The sequence below is a fragment of the Larus michahellis genome, chromosome 5, assembly GCF_964199755.1.
Source record: "Larus michahellis chromosome 5, bLarMic1.1, whole genome shotgun sequence".
NCBI lineage: Eukaryota > Metazoa > Chordata > Aves > Charadriiformes > Laridae > Larus > Larus michahellis.
Genome location: NC_133900.1, coordinates 76083722 through 76105336, shown reverse-complemented (window position 1 = coordinate 76105336; position 21615 = coordinate 76083722). Strand labels below are relative to the sequence as shown.

General features: G+C 37.7%; 2 protein-coding genes across 14 annotated transcripts in view; both read right to left on the bottom strand.

The window, feature by feature from the left end:
* The window catches only part of CEP135 (centrosomal protein 135), a 41953-nt gene extending 35470 nt beyond the window's left edge, over positions 1-6483 (bottom strand). For both annotated transcript variants that reach the window (XM_074588109.1, XM_074588110.1), the window contains exons 1-4: positions 6154-6483; positions 2227-2391; positions 873-1063; positions 230-397 (exon numbers count right to left, since the gene is read on the bottom strand). In XM_074588109.1, the coding sequence (XP_074444210.1) occupies positions 230-397; positions 873-1063; positions 2227-2339 (472 nt within the window). In that variant the 5' untranslated portion in view covers positions 2340-2391; positions 6154-6483. The remainder of the gene's footprint in view (positions 1-229; positions 398-872; positions 1064-2226; positions 2392-6153) is intronic.
* Positions 6484-8231: 1748 nt separating this feature from the next.
* Positions 8232-21615, bottom strand: part of EXOC1 (exocyst complex component 1) — a 32343-nt gene continuing 18959 nt past the window's right edge. For 7 of the 12 annotated variants that reach the window (XM_074588105.1, XM_074588101.1, XM_074588106.1 and 4 more), the window contains 8 exons: positions 18387-18550; positions 16537-16647; positions 15974-16050; positions 15186-15414; positions 13854-14037; positions 11589-11788; positions 9885-10079; positions 8232-8919 (listed from right to left, as the gene is read on the bottom strand). In XM_074588105.1, coding sequence (XP_074444206.1) covers positions 8767-8919; positions 9885-10079; positions 11589-11788; positions 13854-14037; positions 15186-15414; positions 15974-16050; positions 16537-16647; positions 18387-18550 — 1313 coding nt within the window. In that variant the 3' untranslated portion in view covers positions 8232-8766. Of the gene's footprint in view, positions 8920-9884; positions 10080-11588; positions 11789-13853; positions 14038-15185; positions 15415-15973; positions 16051-16536; positions 16648-18386; positions 18551-19710; positions 19756-21615 lie in introns of all 12 variants that reach the window. The other 5 variants (XM_074588100.1, XM_074588104.1, XM_074588099.1 and 2 more) reach the window with 2 other exon arrangements.

Genomic DNA, 21615 nt, shown 5'->3' with positions numbered 1-21615 from the left:
AACCTAAGTTTATATTCAAATTTGTCCATAGCACAAGTGACGTGCTAATGAAACTTCTTCCATACAGAGAAAAGACTGAATTCAGAGCCAAAACTTATTATTATTATTCTATTGGATAGTTATTTTACTGTAGTAACTTCTCTTCCTAGAAGAAAAGAAAAGATTATATTCTGAAGAGACAAAAAAATTTCAGAGAAAAGTTAAAATATCTGTGATTATTTATACTTACCAGGTGTTTGCACCACTGCTTGCAGATTCTTCTCCTGAAGCTGCTGGATTTTTTCAGTCTTGGCTTTGTTCTCTTTTTCCAGCATTTTAATTTTATGTATGTATTGGTTATTCAGAAATTTTAAGTCAGCTGTCTCATGTTCAACCCTCCTTAGGGAGACTTTCAAATCTTCAAGGGAGAGAAAAAGCAGTATTACCTTTCTTATTCGTTATTATTTTTCCTAGTAGCACCAAAAAAGGCATAAAGGAAATCCTATATTCTTTTTCCATAGCATGAAATTTTCAAATACACGTACATATGTGTATATATATACACACAAACACACAAAAATATGTATTTATACATGTTATACAAATAAAACCCCTTTGTAGAGTAAAGGCACATTCAAGGTGTGAAAGTTGAAGAGTTCTAACATTTTCACGTTTGATTAAAACAATGATTTTCAAGACCTCAGAAACTTTTTAACCACAAAAGAAGTGTCTGTGCATGAGCCTTAATTCATTAAAGGCACAATGGTCAATGACCACTCACCCTCACTTATAAGTACAGATAAGTGAATCTGTGGATCGGGGATTTGGCCAAAATTTTATTTTGGCATGGAAGGATTAAAAAAAAAAAAAAAGTATCATAATTTTTATATTACCTTTAACATGCCGATCAGATTGCTCTTTCAGTTTTAATATTTCTAAATGTAGTTCATTATTTTCCCTGGTAAGTTTAGCATTCTCTGTTTTATAAGGTTCCAAAATAGCATCATAATTGCTGTATTCTTTTTCAGTTTTTCCAGCAGATAACTTTGCACTGCGCAAGCTCTCGGTTGTACGAACTAGGTCACTAGAATAAAAGAGCATCAGACATGTTAGAAATGTTACCAGCTTTTAGAGTGCAGATGCAAATATTTATTATGACCTGAGAAACAAAACCCTTTCCCTGAGACCACTTTAACTGTAGAACAGATGGATTCAAAGAAAGGCAAAGAGAACATTCATGTAAAAAAATCCAAAAGACAGGAATCATTCACTTAAAAAAAAGTAAAGGACAGGACAAATATGAAAAATAAAGATATTTAGAAAGCATAGCAGGAGTTTACCACTGATAATTCAATAAATTCTCTTTTCTACATGAAGTGAGAGATTCAAAATTGGCAAAATTATTTATTCCTCCAAGCACTACATATGTTGTAGCACTACTTACCACAGAAGAAACTTGAAGTAAAGAATTAAAAAGGCCATAATGTAACTACTATTTATATGGAGATCAGAAGCCATTAGTGGTAAGTAGCTATAAACTTTTTTGTGAAAATAATATCAAAGTCAGTGACTGAGAGACTAAACCTACCTGTTAGATGCAAGAATGAGACTTAATGTTGAAGGCAGATTACTCCACATCTGCCTGCCTATGATTCTTCCATCTGTATTAGCTGCTAGAGAGCAATAGAACCAGAATACCTACATTTGCTTAGGCAAATATAACTGGATTACTATGGAAATGGCTATGTTTGTATTCACATCAAAGCCATGAAATGGCAGATATATTAAGAAGATAATTTTTCTTCTGTTATGTGTCCTGTAAAAATCACAGAGATAAAAAATTTAAACTTCTTCAAATAAGATCATAAAAACGGAGCTGTGAATGTTTTGTTTTAAGTCACAGGACAGACAACAGGAATTACTTTTTACACAACCAGTTATAAGACTGTGTCCTTTAAGCATATGTCAATAGTGACTATTCTTGCCTCTCCTATGAGGTTAGAAAAGTTGAATTTTCCTGGACCATAGATCCTTAGAAACAATTCTACTGAATTAAATGAGATCTTAAGATGTTCTCATCACTTAAGCAAACCTATTTGACTTTATCATACACAAGAACTGAATGTTAGCTCTGGAATATTGCTTGAAAACAATCTTCAGACTAAGCATTCTCCCTTATACGTCAAAAATCAAATAATACCTACTATATGGTTACTATGTTTTTTCAATGAATCTCTTTTTGAATACCTAAAAAGCTTTTCCACCAAAGGTAAACTCTCCACTCCCAATGGTTGCCGATAGCCCAGCTGATCTAGTCGTTTCCTGAGATTAATGAACCTTCGCTCTGCAGTTGCAGTCATTGTAAACACTCCTCCAAAGCAGTTTTTGTCACAGTCAAGAAAAGTAGGACACCTGCAAAAGATCATCTGTTACGTCATTTGTCCTTTAAAGAAGTAATAATACAGAAAAAAGTAATGGAAAAAATATTTTTTGTGTAGGAAATACAGTGCATAAGCATGTCCTTAATATTTAAGTAAATCAAAAGAGAATCATAGAGCAACTAAAAAGTTTTAAGTATATTTGCATATTTATTTAAAAAGAAATATTTGCCTTGGCAATTAGTTTTCTAACATGTTAGAGTATGAACGTAAATTTGTCTTTCCAGTATGTAAGAACTGAACTCTGAAGAGATTTTTCTGTGGGAAGACTAAGAACCAGATTCTGATTTTTTTCAGTCATGGTATCTTCCACAATGCAAATTGACAGATTATTCTTAAAACCCCCATATGCTTTTTTCTTTCATATATAAATCTTACTTTCAAAGTTCACAGGCAGTACTTAACATAACTTATGTCAAACATTTGTAAAACTGCATAAAATACGTAAAATTCTAGACAGATTAACTTTGAACATCTCTCTTCTATGAGGGAAAACAGGAAAGAAAAAAACCACATTGGTGTACTATAGTTCTACCTGCATCATTTTCTGGAAAATACAGTTCAAGGATCAGAGGTGTTTTTTGCTTTTCACCAACTAGTTATCTTTTTATTACTAACCCGATCTAAAAGGGGCTGGACGAGCACTACTGTATCTGAATCCAGATGAGAATTTTGGTTTTGGCATGTACCTTTAGGGGAGGAAGAATTTTTACATCATTATGTCCTTCTGGAGTTAGAGAGTTAACCTACTGGCTGCAAAGACCTCAGCAGCCAAACTACCAATCTGAGGAAGCATTGTTTGCATCTCATATAAAGGGGACAGAATACAGATATCATTTAAACCACGCTGTTTCACAATCCCCCAGATTTAAAAAAGATATTAAATAAATATATGCAGGTATTTGAAAATAAAATTATTTATGAATAATACAATGAGAAAACATGCAAGTTTTTCTCATGTTTGAGACTGGAAAGCACGATTTTATCTTATTTTATCAAAACACTACAAACAAGTCTAGCAACAGGACTGTGGTTGCCAGGTACGTCTCCATGGATAAGAGAAAAATCACTAGCCTTATGAGCACAACATCAGTTACAGATACTGCCAAAATATTTGTTTGAAGAGGTTCAGGATGTTGAGATATTAACTAGGCAATGGCACGGAGAACAATTCCTTACATATTGTAGTGGGATGGTTGAAGGAGGAAGAGGTGCTCTTCCTTCCACTAAATGGTTACTGTCAATGTACTAAGTGGAAGTCAACATACTGATATGCACCAAATACTCTTTCCTCTCCTTTGGCAGACAAAGATTAAAGCTAAAAGTGATGAGACCTTGGTATTTCTGCATTAATATTGAACGCTCGGTGTTGAATTCAGTTGAATTCTTTAAGAACCACCCTATCAGTTAAAAAGGTTAAATTAGCTTAAAATCATTCATCAGACTTGATTTAATAGCGTGTGTTTTGGAAAGTGAAAGAATTTTTCTACTAATCATATCGAGAAAGTTTTACAGAAGAGATATCAAGAACGAAAGTGTGTCACAGCTTGTAAGGGAATAAAGTTTTTCTACAGTAACTGCAGAGAAAATAAATGGACAGGTGTTAGCACTCCAGTAACTGTGGCTAGGAAGTAGATACAGGATCTCACTAAATCACTGCAATGGACGGTTAAGTGAGGTGTAGTTACCTAAACGTACTCTAATATTGAGAGGTACCAATATCTTTCTGGTTGATCACTCTTCTTCCTAAAGACTGAGAATTTTTAATTCAAGACATTATTGCACCAGTATCAAACAAGAAAGGGCATTATCTTATATTTCTTCGATCCACAGCTGATCCAAAATTAGTTCAGGAAATGAGTAGCTGGAGTATAGGTCCAAAAGATGTCCAGGAATGAAAGTAGGAAAAAGAATTGGGGGTCATTATTTCAGAGAGCTTACCACAGATTTCAAGTGTCTTCAAAGACAATAATCATTGCATGTACTTTGTCGGAAAGAAATGATGTGTCAGTAATTCCAGACCTCTGTCATTAGACAAGCATAGCATAAAACTCATATGCTAAATTAAGAGTCTATCACTAGTCTTATCATGACATCAAAAAGTATCTAGTAACATCCCCATCAGGAAAATTCTGTTTTCTGGAAATATAAAATGAATATATGACAGTTGAATCCAAGATCAGTTTGACCCAATACCCCGTGTCTCCAACAGTTGCTATGGCAAGAGTATAAAAACATAAAAAACATAAGCCAAATCTTACTCCTACATACCTTCTCTTTCTATAAGCCTATAGTACAGGAACTTGATGGGCCTAAAGTTGAACTTCAATCATTATAATAGTACTTGATAGACCTTTCTTAGACATCTAATTGTTTTCTTGATCTTTTGCACTTTTACATCGAAATAGCCTGTGGCAATGAATCTGATTTTAACTGTATGTCTGGAAAAGTATATCATAAATTCATGGGTGTGTGCATCCCCCATCCTTTTTTTTTTTCTTTTAATTGTAAGACCTACTAAATAACCGTTCCTTATTCATGCTTTCAGTCATTCATGATAGCATCTTTAGCAAATCTATTTTCCAAAATCTTCTAGTAGCTTGTACGGGTTATCCCTTTTCCGTGCTTTTTCTGAGATTAAGATCACTCTGAGCAGCCACAGAGCAGCTATAAAGATTCTTTGCTGTAGCCTTCACTATTCTTAACAACTCTTATCATTTGCCCTTATAATCACTCTAAAGCATCAATTAGATTAATTTTTCTGAGTGATAACTGCCACTTTAGAGCCCATGATGTGTATTACTTTGCCTTTATTAACACTGTTACTTAACTCCCACTTTATTACTCAGTCCAGTGCTACCCTTCTGCAACCTTTGGGCTGCTCTTAACACATCCACACAATGAGCAAATTTTGTCCCTTGCCTTTTAACCCATTCTTTCAGATCCCAGATGAGCATTAAACAGCATAAAATCTGCACATACATAGCTGACAATAGAACACAAAAAAAATAGCATAGACAAATTTATATATTATGAAATCAATTTCTTTATTGAGTCTAAAACATCAGCACCGTTCATTCATCAGAACTGATATGCTAAAGGCTTTTTTTTTCCCCTGTGTGTATGAAATGTAGTTAACAAAACATCTGTTCCTATCCTGTAATTACTGGTCACGTAGCTCATTCTGCTATAAAGAGCTAGTTTTGTTTTCCCCCAGGTAACGGACCAACCATTTGACTATAGTAATGCTCCAGTACATGCCTCTACACACTCCACAGATGCTGAAGGCTGTGTTGTGAAATGCCATAACCACAACATCATTTTCAGATATACTGAATGAGCCTGCACTTGTTTTGGCAAAGTCTGTTTCCAGGTTGTTTTACTGGGAGTTCACTTCTGACTAGATATCCAAACACCACATTGCTATGAAGTGTCACCACTTTGCCTATAGAAAGACAACTCTTGCTCTAGAAAAACAGATTTCTTCTTTAAAGAGTTACCAAAACCTGTACAAGAAAACAAGAACAACCTGTACAAGAAACCTGTACAGAACCTGTACAGTACAAGAAAACCCTATGGTTTATGAGCCTGCTCATCAATTACCTCACCAAACTGGAAGCTTTAAAGAACTTTCAGCAACCCCAGTCTGTACTACAGAGGTGCGGCCAGTCCCTTTGGAAACAGCTTTATTTTTACTTTTTCCACCCTCCCTCCGGGTCGGTCTTACCAGCCATACCATTAAAAGCAAACTCCCGCAGGGCGAGCCGCTAAGGTCATTTCAGCGAGGCTTCGGCAGAGATGCAGCTCCGGCGGGGAGAGGAGGGGGCCTGCAGATCCCTGAGGGAAGGAGAGGCCGGCGTGCTGCCGGCACCGCCGGAGACCGAGCTGGAAGCCCAAGCGCACCGCCGCCCGCCCGCCAGGAGCCCCGGTCCCGCCGGCAGCACCCTCTTCCTCCTCCTGCCCCTGCCGGACAGCCGGCCCCGGCGGCCGCAGGCCCCGCCGCTCAGGCCGCACCGGCCGTTTGAAAATGGCGCCGCGCAGCAACGGCCGCTTCCGCCCTGTCACCTCGGCAACGGGGCACGCGCCCGCGCCCGCCGCCCCGCCCCGCCAATCCCCGCCGGCCGCCCGGCAGCCCTCGCGCCGAGGGGCGGGGCAGGGTGACGCAAGGAAGGGGAGGGGGGGGCCTCCGCCGGCGGACGTTTGACGCCAGAGGGGACAAACCCCTCGCTCTCTGACGTCAGGGCGAGAAGCAGGCGGGGCGGGCTGCGAGCCGCGCCGGGCGCTGTGACGGCGGGCTGAGGAAGGAGCTGGTGCCGAGGAAGGATGACGACACGCGTGACGACAGCTTAGCTCAGGTGGCAGCCAAAGGACAGGGGCAGAGGTTACCGCCGCACGTCAGTCTTTTCCAGGGGGTCTCACCTGCATTTCCTGCCCACAGGATGGTTGCCTGGTGCCCCCTCGGTGAGGCCAGGCCACAGGGAGCGCAGGTCTGATGTCAGAGCAACGAGTGACCTCGTTTAGAGGCCGGATACACTAATTTAAGGGAATTTCTCGCCTTGGTGTTGCTTTGGTGGCCTTCTGTCACCCACAAAGACGCGGTAAGCAGCTTATATACAACCTGGATCAACTATTTTATGTTAGTAATCAAAAGACAAACAGGATTTAACAAGCTACAAGATGCTCACCCCAATCCAGGTGCCTCAATGTTGCTGAATTGCCATCGAGGAAGCTAGTTTTTCCTTCGGAGTTTTATAACATTCCCATTCATATTACTGGGGTTTGGGTTTTATTCTTGCACCTGCATCTCAAACCCCCAAATCAGTCAATCAATCATATTCATCAGTGACCTGGATGAGGGGATAGAGTGCACCCTCAGCAAGTTTGCCGATGACACAAAGCTGGGGGGGATGGCTGACACACCGGGAGGCTGTGCCGCCATACAGACAGACCTGGACAGGTTGGAGATCTGGGCAAAGTGGAACCTTATGAAATTCAATAAGGGCAAGTGTAGGGTGCTGCACCTGGGGAGGAATAACCCCATGCACCAGGACAGGTTGGGGGTGACCTGCTGGAGAGCAGCTCGGTGGAAAGAGACCTGGGAGTCTTGGTGGACAACAGGATGGCCATGAGCCAGCAATGTGCCCTTGTGGCCAAGAAGGCCAACAGCATCCTGGGGTGCACCAAGAAGAGCGTGGCCAGCAGGTCGAGGGAGGTCATCCTCCCCCTCTACTCTGCCTTGGTGAGGCTGCATCTGGAGTACTGTGTCCAGTTCTGGGCTCCCCGGTTCAAGAAGGACAGGGAACTGCTGGAGAGGGTACAGCAGAGGGCTACAAAGATGATTAGGGGACTAGAACATACCTCTTGGGAAGAAAGGCTGAGGGATTTAGGTCTATTCAGTCTGGAAAAGAAAACTGAGGGGGGACTTTATCAACGCTTATAAATACTTAAAGGGTGGGTGTCAGGAGGATGGGGCCCGGCGACAGGACAAGAGGTAATGTTATTCTGTAATCTTACCTCTGTCTGCACATTGACCTTTATTGTGCCTGCTTCTATTCTACACGCATCCCAGCTCTATCCAACAACTTGGCAATTTCCTCAAGCTGTAAAGAAAAACTAGGTCCTGGATCACAGGCAGCAGAAGCACCAGGAGGAGGAGGGAGTTAGGTGGGGTGGGAGTGTACTGATGCTACATCATACTTACCAAAGGAAAAGAAAAAAAGCTTTAAGAAATACATCGATTCTACTTCAATGCCAAGACAAAACAATGGAAATAACACTGCATTCTCACCTTTTTGAAATAACGCTCCATAGAAATAAAGAATACCATGAACACAGTTTAATTAAGAATTATGGCCATAGTCACTACATCTCAGAACATGAACTCAGCATTCCCACTGCATAAAGTTCCACATCCATACTTTCCAAAATGAGGAAGGAGAAAGATCTGATAGTCTTTAATGCTTACATAATTTCCAAGATGCAAAACATTAGTGAAAACAGTAGTATCTTTTTTGCATACTATGAAGGTAGTGCTTACTGCTTTTAGCAAGAGAAGGGATTATAAATAAAAGTATCTGAACTTTAGGGGAAGGGAATAACTGTATCCAAAGTGTTTCACAGAATTAATGCTTTCAGACGGTACTTCAACCCAGTAGAAGAGCAACAAATCCCCAAAGGTTTCATTTTGCCCTGAAAGACGTTTGAAGCAGGAGTGTAATTTGACATACATGGCAGGTAACTTACACGTACACATGGAAATCCACCTTGTAAAAACAAATAGCATTTATAGTGTTTGATTCCCTTATACACAGGCAAAGACTTTGCCAGCTTCTCTTTCCCTTTCTAGAGCTTAATGAGACTGTGCAATACTGGAGCAGTAGTCTAAAATATCCTGTATAGTGAATTCCATAGTAATTCCTGATCCAGGATAGCAGCGAGCTATCAGCCCTTCAAAGTGCTTGTATTGTCGTATAAACTCATCTTGCATGGAATGCCACACAACCTGCCAAAGAAAGCAAACTTCAGGAAACGTCAACTGGAACAATACACTCACTATATGTCAACTGCAAAACATTGGCTCATTAACTGATTCTCAGTTCAGGTGTCATTTGAAAACTAAAGCTTGCTAACAATAAAGTTCAGTAAACTGAGTTGCTGCATGAAAAAAAAAAAATGAAGTTTTTTTATCCATTAAGGTTAAGATCTTTAATGTTTACATGACTCCTACCAAACCTCAAAAGCAGAAACTAGTAAAGAAGATGAGGAAGTTGCCCTAAAAGAGGTATTGCAAGGATGCAGGGGAGATTTAGATTAGCTATTAGGAAAAATTTTTACACCAAATGGATTATCAAGCATTGGAACGGGCTGCCCAGGGAAGTGGTGGAGTCACCATCCCTGGAGGTATTTAAAAGATGGGTAGACGGGCTGCTTGGGGACACGGCTTAGTGGTGGTTTTGTCAGAGTTGTGTTGATGGTTGGACTCAATGATCTGAAAGGTCCCCTCCAACCTAGGCAATTCTGTGATTCTACGATTGCTTTTGTCTTTAAAGAAAAAGCAACTTAACAGAGTATAAGAAAAACCTTAGATAATATAATATAACTATCAAAGAAGATGTAACTGAAAGTATATTCTGCTATAGTGTACCAGCTAAATTTTGTATCAGGTTAACAGTTCATTTCAGTCTAGTTCTTTGTACTTGGCAGAAGAGAGATCATCCATTAATGGTCAGATAACGGAATCATAAAGGAATTTTCTCTCTGAACTCTGTCTCTACCACCACAGTTCAAATCAATGTTACAACAAATAAAATCAGAGCGCGATTATACAAAACTCCACTGAAAACTCATGGTTTTCCAGAGTTATGCTGAAGGTAGGCACTTCTCACAGAACACATATGCAAAAGCAATAATAAAAGGGTGCAACATTGTGTAAACATTACAAGGTTTTTAAGCCATGATTTAGTTTACCTGAAGTAAGTTTTCTTCTTCGCAGAGATGTTTATCTACCTTCTTGTAGAGATTGTCCAGTCCCTTCTTCACTTCCTTACCGGGATATTCCTTTATAACTTTACGAAGCTCTTGTTTATTAAAAGCCAGTTGATAGCTTACTTCCTCTTCTCGTATACCCTGCGCCACACGAGCTTCAACACCTTCAAAAAAATGCTAACAAGCAATAACAGCATTAATGATTATCACAGATCTAAACTAATTAATTTGGTAAGCACGTATGTAGTTAAGTTGTGATTCTGCTTGACCACTGTTGTGTGTTCCCCCCATTTTTGTTTTTTTAATTGGACATGAAGTAGTACTCAGCCATAAACATTAAAGCACAGCCCAACGATACAGTGCTCCATAAGTACTAGCATAAAACAGAAATCAATCATTTTTAGAAGCAATCAAGCTTTTCTTTGCAGCCCTGTAACTAATACTGAATCAGCCCCAAAATCCTCAATAAATGAGGCCATAGCCTGGAAAAATACTGGATCTTTCGGATAACCTGAGTAAGCATCTGAATAGGAATTTCTCTGCTTAAACCATAATTACACAACAGCAATGTTTGTTCATAATTGCCCTCTCTTCTCACTGCCCAGCACCAGTTGGCTCAACACAATAAAAATGGAGGGCAGTATGCCTATGAACATGCACACAGAGCCACAACATCATCTGAAATGGTGCGCTGGTCCTGGCCAGGCCAGAGTTAACGTTCTTCATAGCAGCCGCATGATGCTGAATTTTGGATTTGTGGCTAAAACAGGGCTGATAACACAGCAATGTTTTCCTTGTTGCTGAACAGGTCAAACCTGGCCCAAGGGTGTTCCATAGCACGTAACATCATGCTCAGCTGTAAAAATCAGGGTTAGAGGAGGGGGTGGAGGTGGTGGTTGTCTTCAAGGTGGATGTTGCTCAGAAACTGACCAGGCATCAGTCTCCTTGCGGGAGGTAATTTGCAGCACTTATTTTTTTTTCTCCCTCTCTCTCTTTCACAGACTAAACTGTCTGTCTCCGCCCCCAGGTTTTCTCACTTTTGGTCTTCCTGTTCTCTCCTGTCCCGCTTAGGGAGAGGGGGAATGAGCAAGCAGTTAGTTAAGCGGCAGCTTAGGTGCTGTCCAGAGTCAACCCATCAGTGGGAAGCGGCAAAATAGCATTTTGATTTTGAAGAAGAGAATACATCTTAGACTTTTCAGAAAATAAATGGCTGGAAATCCTGCTTACAGAAAAAGCAATGAACAGTGTGAAACATTCAGAAATGAGTCGGAACCTAAGTCAGCATTCAGTTTAACACTTAGTTCAACTTTGGACATACAGAACTTTCCTAAAACTTTTGTTGTTTTTGAACAGTTCAGAAACTACAGTTATTTTCTCTGAAGCTGAAGTGAGGAAAATTATCCCCAAAACTCCTGATTATTTTTCCTCTCAAATTTTTCCTTCCTCAAAACCATTTCCTTGAGACATAACTGCTGTTCAGACAATACTATTAATTGCCATGAAAAATTTGGTTATTTTCATCCAAGACTGTTGCCCTCATGAGTAGAGCACTCTTGCCAGGCGTGCTCGAATCTAAAATAATAAAATAGAGATTATGATAGATGCAGTGATAAAGAGTGCAAACTAAACACTTGAGAAAGACTACTCTTGTACCATGATAATGTATACAAACTCAAATATATTTACATTTAATTTCTCAAGAGGCTGTCCGAGTGAGTAGATTACATAAGACTGAAGATGATCAGTGTATTTCTGTTTGGCTTCTTTTTTCTCAGCCTCAAGGCAAGAAATTTTCAAGCGCGAAAGCGTTGCAAAAATATGATGGAAGTTCTCCATCATTACCACATCTCTGGGTGTTTTCTGGCTTTCATTAGCTACTTTCTCAACTGAAAGAAAAAGGAAGCAAAATGCTTAAAATATCAAAAGGACAACCAAAGAACAACCAAATTCAGAAAAACATAACCGGTAACCATAATACTGTCAGAAAAAATTAATTTCGGATTATATGTCAATGATAACCAATTATATGAATTATTGTCATAATTGCCACGAAATAAATCAATATCTGAGAGCTTTCAAGAAAGTAACAGGTATGTGCAGACTCTAAGACCATGAAATTTGTATGCCAAAAAAGTCACTTATAAAAAGATAGAAAATAGTGACTACATATGGCCTTTACATAAGTGAGAAACAACCCACATTCTGTGGAGGCTTACAAGCATGTTTTCATTATCCCTAATAAATTTCACATGACAGAACTATTTCAATAAAGTCTATTTCTTAAACTATTTAAGAAAAATCAAAGAAAATAGATTCCCCTCTTTGCTAGGAAAAAAAAAATCTTCAGTGAGGTGGTGGGGTTTCTTGAAATGTACTTCTCAGTCTCTCAATTATTGCTTATTAGTTTTATGGTCAAAGTTACTGTCAATCCCCAAGTTTCATAATAAAAATGGATAATCCTGCACATAAGTGTTTTGCTTTCATTCCCCCCCAAAAAAACCCAGGGCAGGCAAAAGAAATTCTACCTAGCGCTCCCTTATTGCGCCTAAAAGCAGGCTGAAAGAGGATGGCTTCAACTAAGAGTGCAATTAAGTCTATGCCCTTTCATCCATTGATCATTTTGCTCAGACTATGAGGATGCGCACCAAGAAAGCGATCCTGAGCACCAGGGTATCAATAAAGATCACAAATTCATTTCAGTAAGAACAGTGAATTGCTAACTAGTACAAGTCTGCTACTTCCAATTTTGTTCTTCCCATATAATTTTCTACACCATTCCCCTCCCCAGTTCTACCTGGAGTACTGCATCTTTCTGACCTTTTTCAAACCTCACTTGTAAATTAAGTATCTTACTGCATTAAACATACTGCTTGCACTGATTCTGTACATACTTTTAACTTTGTTTCATCTTTATTCTTTAATTCTATCCCTTATTTTTCCCCATCGTAATTCTTTGTTTCTTTAAGTTTGCTCTGTACTTGTCTGAAACAGATTTTGTTTATTCTTCAGTGTTTGACTGGCATCACTTTGAACCCCTTTTAAAACACACTTTTGTAAATTCTTCCTACACTAGTTATTTATCATTGTATAGTTTTGCCTGTCTATTGGCATTTGCTTAATCACTTGAACAGTAAATTCTTGAGGATAGAGAAGTTGGGTGCGATCAAATAAAAAACATTTTCAAAATTTACTGTCCCATCAGCCGGGATGCTCCTGCTGACTACGTATGGACTTCAGTTTTCTGTACTGTGAAGCGATGTCTCTTCACAGTTTCCTGATATGTTCAGAACCACTAGGCTACAATCTCCTCAGACCGGGTTTCCTCTACTGTCTCCTCCTGCCCAATCTTCCCCTAAAAAAGAGGTAATTCTCAGCGGTTGGGAACTACTGTACGTGAGGTGGTTTGAAAATTTGCAGCTAAATCAGCACAGAGTGGTCCATTCATCTGTGTTGCCCCCTTTTTAAAAGGGAAGGACAATTTTTCCAGAGTTCATTGGCTTACATCCCCCCCTACCTCCCTTTTTTTTTTTTTTTTCAAATGTTAAATAAAACCAGTAGAACAAGGCTGTTGCCTGACAACGCCTGACATTCTAAGCTACACTAGGGGAGAAAAGACAGGAAACCACTTCAGATCAAGCATGTTGTGTTGCTGCCATCTCTTCTCTCCTTCCAGAGTCTTAACCACTTCCCTCTGTCATAACTAAAAATTACTTCACAGGTAAGTACAAAGGGAAGTATCTACAGTTTGCTCTTTAAAAGTGTATTACAATCAAAAGGTTCATGCTTGGTCTCCTACCAATAACAGACATAACCAACATTTCAGCACAATATCAGTCACATGGCTTGCAATAGAGAGCCTTAAAAAATAAAAAAAAAAATAATTGTCTGTTAATTGGAGCAAAGAGGAGGTAACAATCATTTTAGTAGCTGTGACAACCTCAGAAGACCTACCACTGACAAAAACAGCTCTAATAAGTTTTATGTAGGCTTTATCTAGATCTCCTCGTCGTTCTGCATTTTTGAAAATTGATTCAGCGAGGGCTGCAAACTCTTCAAATTCAGCAACAAATGGAAGGATCCCAACTTTACTCTTCTTTGAGATTTTTACTTCATCCATCTGCTTCATTTGATTACTCTTAAATTTAAAAAAAGAACAGGTGTTAGCCTCTAATGTATGACTCCAGACCATGTAACAACTAGTAAAAGAAAAGAAAAATGCAGACATATTGAAAAACTGACATTTAGTCAAACATGGAAATAATTTTATCTTTCAATTAGTGTATCTACTTAGTCTTCCTCCCTTTTTACCCTCAAAAATTTGTTAAGAAATAAAATAATTGGAAAGAAAAAAGGAAGACGGGCATGTAAAATCTTCCAGCTTTTATTCTCCTTTGTTTACTTACTTAATACTAAGAAAAAAAAACTGAACAAACTTATCTATCAGAAGCAATTAACCATTTCCATTCTATAATCTAACAAGGAACTTCACTTTTCTGATTCAGCCAAGCTAACAATTCCTTTTGCTAGAGGAAGTTTCTTTAATCTTCTACTGAAATTTTATTTGAGTATAATCCAAAAAGAATCAGCTTCAAAATATTTTAAGCGTTAAATTGATCAAGAATGGTCAGTCTTATTATGTTGGCCTAGAGTCAAATAACATTTATGACAATAAAACAAGTTATACCAAGAACTATGTTTTCACTAAACTTGCCATATTTCATATAATGGTCATAGTGTATTAGCAAAAAGGAAGTTTCTGACAGTAAAAGCCGCCTCTGCTACTGCCAAAAGATTTGCCATTTATCTAAACCAGGATTTTGTTAGCAATAAAACAGAAATAATGGAACACATGGAAGAGATGGCTATTCTGCACGTTATGCTCAAAGTGGAAAAGCAAAACCCGCATTAGTCCACGAGGTTTTATTATGGAAAGTAAAAAAGGCTGAGAACTAGTTTACTTGACGGACTTCACTAATCTCGGTAAGAGTACAAATTTAAACAAACAACTAAAAATGTCAGCTGGCTCACAGCAGTGAGTAAGTGGTCGTATTTCTTAAAAATAGCTAATTATTGAAGAAAACTGAAATGGAGAGGAAAAAGAAACACAACCACCAATTAGTTTATCTTTTTTAAAGGTTTGGCCAGTTGAAGAGCAATAAAGTTACTCATTCTAACTTCAAATCACAAGCAAAAATTTAACTATAAAGAAATGCAAAATCAAACTGGGTAGGAGCGGGCTTCCTATATTATAGTTAGCTTAATCAGAGTAACTAAAGAACTTACAATGCATTTGTCAAAGTTCCTCTTGACGGTCACCAAAACATTTCCAAGTGTCGTGCTGAGAAAGGAAGCTGGGTCCACATTTTGTGCTGTCCATACATGATGGCTCATCTTAACTAACATATAAAGGGAATTAAAGCTATCAATCTTGTCCCCCAGCGCTATGAGATTATTCAGCTCAGGTTCAATACAACGAAATATTTTTGTCATCATTTGTCGGATCATGTCCTTCCTATTAAAAATACATAAGATAAAAATATTACTCATGACAGTTCACTAGGTTATTTTACATGTTCTTTGATAACATTTTTAGGATAAGTTTATTTGCTATACTAGTCTTATTTGCATTCAACAAGTATGATGATTTTCAGAAAGCTGCTAAGGGAAGAAATGCCAATGCCACACAGTAAAAAAGAAAAAAAAAAAAAAATCAATAGTTACAGGTACAAAATATTAAAAAAAAAATTTTCTGTCTGGAAGCAGCCACACACTCAAATTCAGAACTTTGCTAAGCATATTTTCCAAAGCATATTTTACATATTACTGTGCCTAGTTTCATTTTGCAAACTATTAAAGAATTAAGCATCTTTTTTATACTACTGTAGACAGAAACATCCATCCTATAGATAAAAAGTTTTTATTTTTACTGACATATTCAATGTCTAGGTACAAATTAGGAGTTCACTATTCATTTTCACTAAAAGGGAACAATTTCTGATTATGGAGAAAAACTGTAATATGCCAAGTAAATCCACATGTAGGCTTTAAAATCAGTAATAAACAGCACATACTCAGATGATATTGTTTGTGGAACACCAGAAGTGTATGAACGAGATAAAGTTCCTCCATCCATTTCCTCCGCTTCATTCTGTAAGAACAAGGAATGTACACACACAGGAAGCTGAAAGATTGTCTCCAATTCCGTATTTAAGTGATAAATATATCTGACAAAACCAATGTAATTATCAGCTTGGGTTTGGGGCATTTTGTTTGGTTTTCTTTTCAAAACAGGAAATATGTTGGTTTGCAAGGTTCTGGTATTTTTCTGGTCACGTTCCCCGGAATACACCACTATCCACAATTACTCCCCATTGCCTTCCTACATAACGTAACAAAGTGTTCATTGGGATCTTATGCGCAAAGCCATGGCAAAAGAAACATGTCAGTCCTTCTTCAATAGTTTTTGTACTGTTCAGCCAAAAATACAGATTCTGCCAGCTAATGGAGAAAAACCAAATTATTAATCACCTAGATCACATAATTGCCAGATAAATTCAGAAGTCATCTTCTAAACAGGTCTCTTAGGAGGCCTGGTCAGTATTTTTTACTTCAGTGACAGAATGAAGAGTCATACCGTTGTCGTTCCCGAGATGCTCTGATGTTGCTGTAGTTTGAAAAATTTACTAATGAAGTCCTGTTCTGCCAGACATAGAGGTTCTAGTTCACTTAATACTTGCTCGAAAATCTAAAGAAACACAAACATTTTATCAACACAATGAATACTACGAGCGGTGAGTAATGCTAATTCTAATTCTTTGTTGCACATGATTTTATACTTTCTATTTTCAGTAAGCTTTAGATGGCTTATTTCTATCAAACAAATGGAAACAGCTTGTCCTTGTATCTTTAAAAGCAATATGTGCATCTTCAACATAGCCCCTTCTCATCCATATAACATTGGGAAGAAAAGAACAACCTATGTTTTTCCACAACTAGAATTTTTCTAGTCACAGCCTGAGGAAGGACTTTTGTGCTATAATGAAAACATTCACATTTTAGTAGTAAGTCATGGATTCTGACGCCCTTTTTTCTGCCTGGGTTGCTGAGAGGAAGAAGACAAAATTAAAAGCCTCAGGGAAGAAAAACAGGTAGACTGTATGCAGAAGATAACTGCTCCATAGAAAACATTTCTGCATAGCTGCTACAGAAACCAACAGCAGGTTTTGTACTGAAATTGAAGTATGCACCATGATTTTTAGATTTAATCTAAAATGAAACACTATTTTGGCAACAATTCATTAAAATATTTTATTCACACAAACCAGTGAAATTGTAAGTCAGGCGTTAGACATACTTCCAATCCATCATCTTTACACAACACAGAATTTTCTCCACAAGTGTTTAAGGATTAAGACATGCAAATATTTACATAAATGAAACCAATCCAGCTATATAGTAAATCCACACTACTGAAAATTCCCCTGGAAAAAAAAAATTTAAAAAACCTACTAGGTCAGCTCAATGGCTTACAACTCTGTATACGTTAGTCACACTCACATGTCCCCAATGGGCGTAAGATAATTCAGAAGTTGTTGAAAAAATTAGCACAATACCTGTATTTGTAAAAAATTGTTTTAAAAAGCTATTATTTTAATTCTAGACAGGTTGTTACTGCAGGTGTGTAATAACTGTTTCAGGCATATAATATTTCCTCCCAGAAAATGACTGAGCAAGGATTTGAAGAAGTCAGAAGAAAAATACTCATTTCATCAAATAATTCAAAAGAGAACAAGAAAACTATTTTTATCTCTCACTGTGAAAACAGCTCCTTTTCCCTCCACAGTACAGAGGAGTTAATTCCACAAGAAATGAGGAGTACTGTCACTTTTAAAGGTTCAGGAAAAAAACCAAACAAACAGATGCTGAGTACAGCAGGTTTTTAAACAGACACTGAGGACACTCCAGTAATAACTTAGTACTTGGTTAAAGCTAAAAACTGATGATAACGTTGATGTGAAACCAGTATAAATAAAATGTCAGGGCCACACGCAAGTCCTGGCTAAAAGAAGATTATGCTTTCTTATCTTTCACTTCGGCTTACGTACTGGGAAAATGCAACTGAACACATGATCATTTTTATTGAGGGAAAAAAAAAATCAGTTGAAGAATCCATCAATTCAATTCCAATTTGCTTAAAAATGCATATTTGGCTTAAAATTAATAGACCATTTTTATGCTTGATATTCCTTACGGGCCACACTAAGCATATAAAGGAACTAAATGGGATCTTATAATCAGAGAATAATACTCTGATCTACATATTTCTTAGAAACTGTCTTTATAGATGTGTGGTACATACAGAATTTGAAATTGGCGTGTCTTAAGATTTAAACAGTACAGATTTTTAAACTCTACAAGAAAGATAGGCAAGACACTTCTAATACAAAAACTAAGCAAGAACCCTATGCAACATTTTGGCTTTACCTTATCAAATTTTGTTCTATCAGCCACATCAAGGTCAGAGGCAGACATGTTCCCCATATCCAACAGTGAGGATGACTGAGACCTACGGTTTCCTGAACTCTGAACAGAGAGTTTATTTAAGCTAGAAGTAGACCCAGTCAATTTTCCAGAACTTCCATGAAGACCTGTGAAATAAAGACACTATGAAGGAGAGAAGTAAAGGCAGAATAAAATAATCAAGAACAGGTTCATTACAGAACGTATGAGATCAAGAGTTGCTAGTAGTCCTACACTAAAATCAAACAATTCAATTTTTGTCTAAGCTGCAAATGCTTTTGCTATAAACACATTCTTTTCTCATTAAAGGGTAACTGAAATTCTTCAGGTTTCAAAGTACAATGTAGCTGTATAAGCCCTCATTGTAAAGTATAGAAAAAGGTATAAAAGGAACCAAACTGTGAAATACAGGAATATCTATAGGGCGAGATATTCTCCTTGAAAGCTTGGAAGCAAAGGCCAGTTATGATCTTTGTGAATGTACTTTGGGCACAGGCTGCCACAAGCAGAAGAATCAATCCACAAGAGGGAAAAATGTAAAAAGCTTTATATACACACAGGCATGTTTTTCATCTTGAACTTGACCTTTCTGTTGTTAACATCCTTTTGTCAACATAGTTTGCTCCAGCTATTTTGCTACAATTCCCCAGTAACTCTAATGCTAACACTCCCCTCTCCTTTTCGTTGTAATTAATATTCAGACATTTCTTCCTGATACCGTGGGGGCTTCTCCTAGGTGAGGAGCATATATTTATTTTTTTTTCCCCAAAAATTTTCAGAAATGTTGGAACAGGATGTAGAAAGCTGGTAACAAAAAAGAACAAGAAATCATCAATATTTGACCCCCATGTAAACTTCTCACATCTCAACCACAAAGAAACTCCAAAGCAATCCAGTAAGTTTCATTTAACTGCTATGTTGGTATCTAGGCTAGGGACACAAACAAGACAAAGTCTATACATCTAATAAAAGTTGTTACCTCAACCTACTGGAAGAGTTGGAAAACTACAACAAGCTCTCAGGCACAAACATATTTTTTAGATCAACTAGTAGCATGGGAAAACCAAAAGTTGTTGCCTTTACCTGCAAACTTGCTCAACTTCTACATTGGGCCATTTTAGCCGTGCTTCATTTTTGCCTTGCAAAAACAATGATTCTGCTATAATGCTTATTTCATTCTGAATGGAGCGCTTCAGTGTTAGGTAGAGTTTTCCATGATGCAGCACCACATGTTTACATCGACACACATGCATTGACAATACCAACTAATGCAACTAGTTATACTCACTCTCAGTCTCCTGTTTGACAGCACTTTCTTTTCGAGGCAGTGTAGCTGGGATGGATTAGGTTGCAAGCATCAAAGACAAAGACAAGTTAAAATGCAGTTTGCACAAACCATGCACAAGATGCAAGTTAAGCTCTAACTGGAAAGAAACATGCGGAGAACTATAAGCAGCAAGTAACTACATTGCAAACACATTTAGTTGGAGAGGTACTATGCTAGAAATTCAGTATCTAAGCTACATGGAAAACAGAGTAAGTTTCTAGGTATTAAACTTTGCTTTTTCATTTTTGGTAACATGTATTTAAGTTCTCCCAAATTGAGAAGTCCATTAAATTAAGGTTTTATTTGTCAGGGTTGATATTGCAGAAGACTCAGTTTCCAAGATCAATCATCACATCAATAACAGACATGAAGAAATTAAAATATATTTACGTAATTTTGTACTGAGTCAGAGATAATGTCCACCTCTTTAATTTAAAAAACACACACCAATACTGCAAAATCATTCATATCTGGTAAAACTGGCTAACCTTTTTTGCTTTCACAAATCAGGATGTTTACATAGAGAATACATCTTTTGTATTCATGCTGCACCAAAAATTGATGACTGCAAATTCAGAGAGGATGAAAACAATAAATATATAGCAAAAAAAATTACACTTTTTTTTTTATTTTTCCTGGTTTTTTTTACAGAATAGAACAGTTTCCTCAAGTGGACTTCAATATGAAATTTAGAGTAAATAGGCATCTGTAGTAAATAGAGAATCCCTAACCAGTAAAAGGCATTTGCATACATACACTAAAAGCAGTATGTGGTATTAAGAAGATCTTGATGAGGATGGATGCTACAAGCCCCCCAAAATGGAGCAGGCAAGCAGAATCTAGTGTAATAGAACGAGTAAATATTTCTAAATGCCACAAACATGTCTTAAATACCAGATGTTCTCAAGTAGGCAACACTACTGACAATCGTAACATCAAACTCATATTAAATTCCAGCCTAGTTTTTAGATCTTGGGGGTTTTGGCAGTTTTTGAATAAAAAGGTTTAGGCCCGATATATTTCGCATATGCATCTGTCATTCTTCATCATCCAGGCAAAGATCAGGCCCTGGACAATCAGGGGAGCCACAGTGGCTTTAATAAGCCACATCGTATAAACATATGACAGTAGTAGCACTCTCTCCCACATTGATTTTATGGTATTTAAGTATCAAAGTCTTGGCTAACCAGAAAAAAAAAAAAAGAAAATTAAGAAAAAAAAGACTACTTAAGACAAGTGTGAATGCTCACGACCCAGATATTTTTTTTGCCATAAAAATGCAGACAAAGAACCTTGCGCTAGCACAGAATGCCAGAATTCTCCCAGCACCCCCTCTGCGTTTGAGGCATTCAAATAGCAGCGCTATTCCCAAAGCATGAAAAAAAGGCAAGAACACACACCAACACAGCTTGGAAACAGGTCATCTTTAGTGTCCGAGTACAACTGGAGCATTACGCACCTACACTATTCCTTAAATAAGCTTACTATTAAGAAGTGATGCATTTTAAATTAATGTGCAACTAGTCATAGTACAACCACTACCTTCAACATAGAAGCCTGTGAAGTTACACACTGTTATAAGCTGTTACAAAATAAATACATAACTTGATATTTAAATGGTGCAATGAAATCATATTTATATAAGGAACAGCTTTTTTAACATATGTAATTTGCATTCCTTCTTTAGATTAGTACTGAGGACTGAAGATTTTTTTGATCTAATTCACTGTCAAATTTGCTTGTGTCCTCAAATATGTGGCCACTGATAACTGTTACTTAATGGCTTAATTACCATTCATAACATCAATTATTCTAGGAGAGTTCCCACTGGATACAGTTTCCAGTAATGGCTTTGTGACTGGTTCC